The sequence below is a fragment of the Myotis davidii genome, unplaced genomic scaffold (assembly GCF_000327345.1).
Source record: "Myotis davidii unplaced genomic scaffold, ASM32734v1 scaffold609, whole genome shotgun sequence".
Lineage (NCBI taxonomy): Eukaryota > Metazoa > Chordata > Mammalia > Chiroptera > Vespertilionidae > Myotis > Myotis davidii.
In genome coordinates, this window is record NW_006300164.1 from 265788 (window position 1) to 267968 (window position 2181).

A 2181-nucleotide genomic window follows, 5' to 3' on the forward strand; every position below is an offset into this window, starting at 1 on the left:
TTGTGGCTCCAGGTCCGTGGACCTGAGCCGGGCTCTGCGCCCCAGCACACGGCTTCCCCCAGGCTCCTGTTCAGACTTGCCTGATATTTTTGCTTATTTATATTTTAAAACAATTTTATTTTATTTTATTTTTCAAACCTGAGAACACATTTATTGATCTGAGGGGGGCGCGCGCGAGCACTGGGGGACAGGGTCTGACCCATCTCCCCGGGGCCAGGGCTGCTGTGGCCTAAGCTTTTGCTGGAGGCACCTGTGGTTTTGGAGAAAACAATTTGGCAAAACTTTAGCTCAGAGCTCTCATGTTAAAGAGCGGCTCAGGTGCATTGTTAATGTGCTGTTTCTCTAAAGTCACCTTCCTGAGATGAACACTCACAGTTTTCCAACGTGATGCTATCACACATGCAACAGTGTCTGTATATGTAAGTCCTTTCCCATCCGATTGGAACTGGAATTACTGAGTCACGGCCTGACTATTTTTAAGATTCCTGGTAGCTGTTGCCAAATTGCTTTCCAGACTTGGAGTCCGGTGAGCACACAGGCCCGGGCTCCCTGCAGAGCTGGGTCGCTGCCCTCTGACCGCAGAGCTGCTGGTGTGACAGCAGGTCAGACTGTGGTGGGGCCGGGGGTCTCAGTGGGTGCCCAGCCTGCGTCTATACTAAGAAGCTGTGGAGATTTTCTCCAGCGCGTGCACGCGTGTGTGTGTTGGGTGTGCTCATGTGTGTGCGCGTTTATGCATGTGTACACATTGTACACACGTGTTGTGTGTGCGAGTGTGCACACATTGTGCATGTGTGTGTGCGCGTGCGTATGAGTGTGTACACATTGCGTGTGCGTGCATGTGTGCGCGTGGAGGGGCAGCGGCTCACTCCACCTGGCTCTGTCCCCGCAGCGTTTGAGGACATGCTCGAGAACCCCCTGAACAGCACCCAGTGGATGAACGACCCAGAGACGGGGCCGGTCATGCTGCAGATCTCCCGGATCTTCCAGACCATGAACCGCACGTAGGCAGCGCCTGCATCTCCACTGCCCCAGCGGCCCGGGGAGGGGCCCTTTGAACTCTCCGCCAGTTGTGGACAGTGTGAAGACCCTGGCTCCGTGGGCTGCGAGGGGTGGGGCCAGGGCTGGAGGGGCTTCTGCCCCGCCCCCACTCCCTGCCCCCCACCCCTGCGCCCAGCCCTGATCGTCCTGCTTTGACCTCACTGCGCAGATGCTCTGTTCCTGGTGCGCCAGGTGCAGCCCAGCCCCAGTGTGTACAGACCTGGGCTGTGCGGGAGGTGTGCCCTGGGGCCCCTTTGGGTTCCTGAAACGCTGCTTGAACGGCCCGTGGGCGCGGCTCTCCCGGCACCTACCCTTTGGAGGTCGCATGTTCCTGCCCAGTGTTAGCACAGGCACTGGGTCAGGCAGAGGGTTCAGGGCGACTTCCTTCCACGAATAAACTCCCCTCCTGCCTTCTCCGCAGCCTGGTCATCATTCATACCAGCAAGTGGCACGTTTGCCTTTTAGTGCAGTTCGAGCGCTCACACTCACCTGGGCGCTCGGTGCCGCCACTTCAACGTTGGGTTGGCAGAACCTTGTGTTTTCATTGTCCTCGAGGTCCCTGGAGCCGGGTGCCCAACCCAGGCCTGCGTTGGCAGGGTTGGAGCATCGCCCGGCTGCCTCTGGCCACTTTCTTTTTTTAAATTTAGTTTATTGATTTCAGAGAGAGGTAGTGAGAGAAACATCGGTTTGTTGTTCACTTCCTTGTGCATTCATTGGCTGACTCCTCTAGTGCCCTGACCAGGGATTGAAGTTCAACTTGGGAGCATCTGGACGATGCTCCAACCAGCTGACCTTGGCCGGGGCGGCCGCTCTTTAAAGAAACTACCCGTAATTTAGAATGAGAACGCAAGTCCCCCCTGTTTTGAATCTGCTCGTTACTGCTGAAAGGAGCTGGTTGTCAGGTGTGTTTTGAAGCTTGTCTTGGGGAGCAGTCGCACCTGCCCACCTGCACTCAGGGAGCCCGGGCAGGGTGCTCCCCCCCCTCCACTGCGCAAGGACGTGCAGCCTCGTGAAGACAGATGCCCCTGAAGCTGTGGTGGAGAGAGCCGTGCAGGCGGTTTCCTGCTGTGTGTTTCCTCCTGGGGCCCTGCCTTGCCTGCGGGGCAGCTGGTAGCGGGGGCTACAGCCCTGACCTGCACGGCC

The 2181-nt window shown here is 57.6% G+C and overlaps 1 protein-coding gene across 1 annotated transcript in view; it reads left to right on the top strand.

Annotated features, from left to right (window-relative positions):
* Positions 1-1454, top strand: part of UBAC1 (UBA domain containing 1) — a 59471-nt gene extending 58017 nt beyond the window's left edge. Inside the window, exon 11 of the mRNA XM_015572322.1 lies at positions 890-1454. Within this exon, the coding sequence (XP_015427808.1) occupies positions 890-1005 (116 nt within the window). The 3' untranslated portion in view covers positions 1006-1454. The remainder of the gene's footprint in view (positions 1-889) is intronic.
* Positions 1455-2181: the final 727 nt, after the last annotated feature.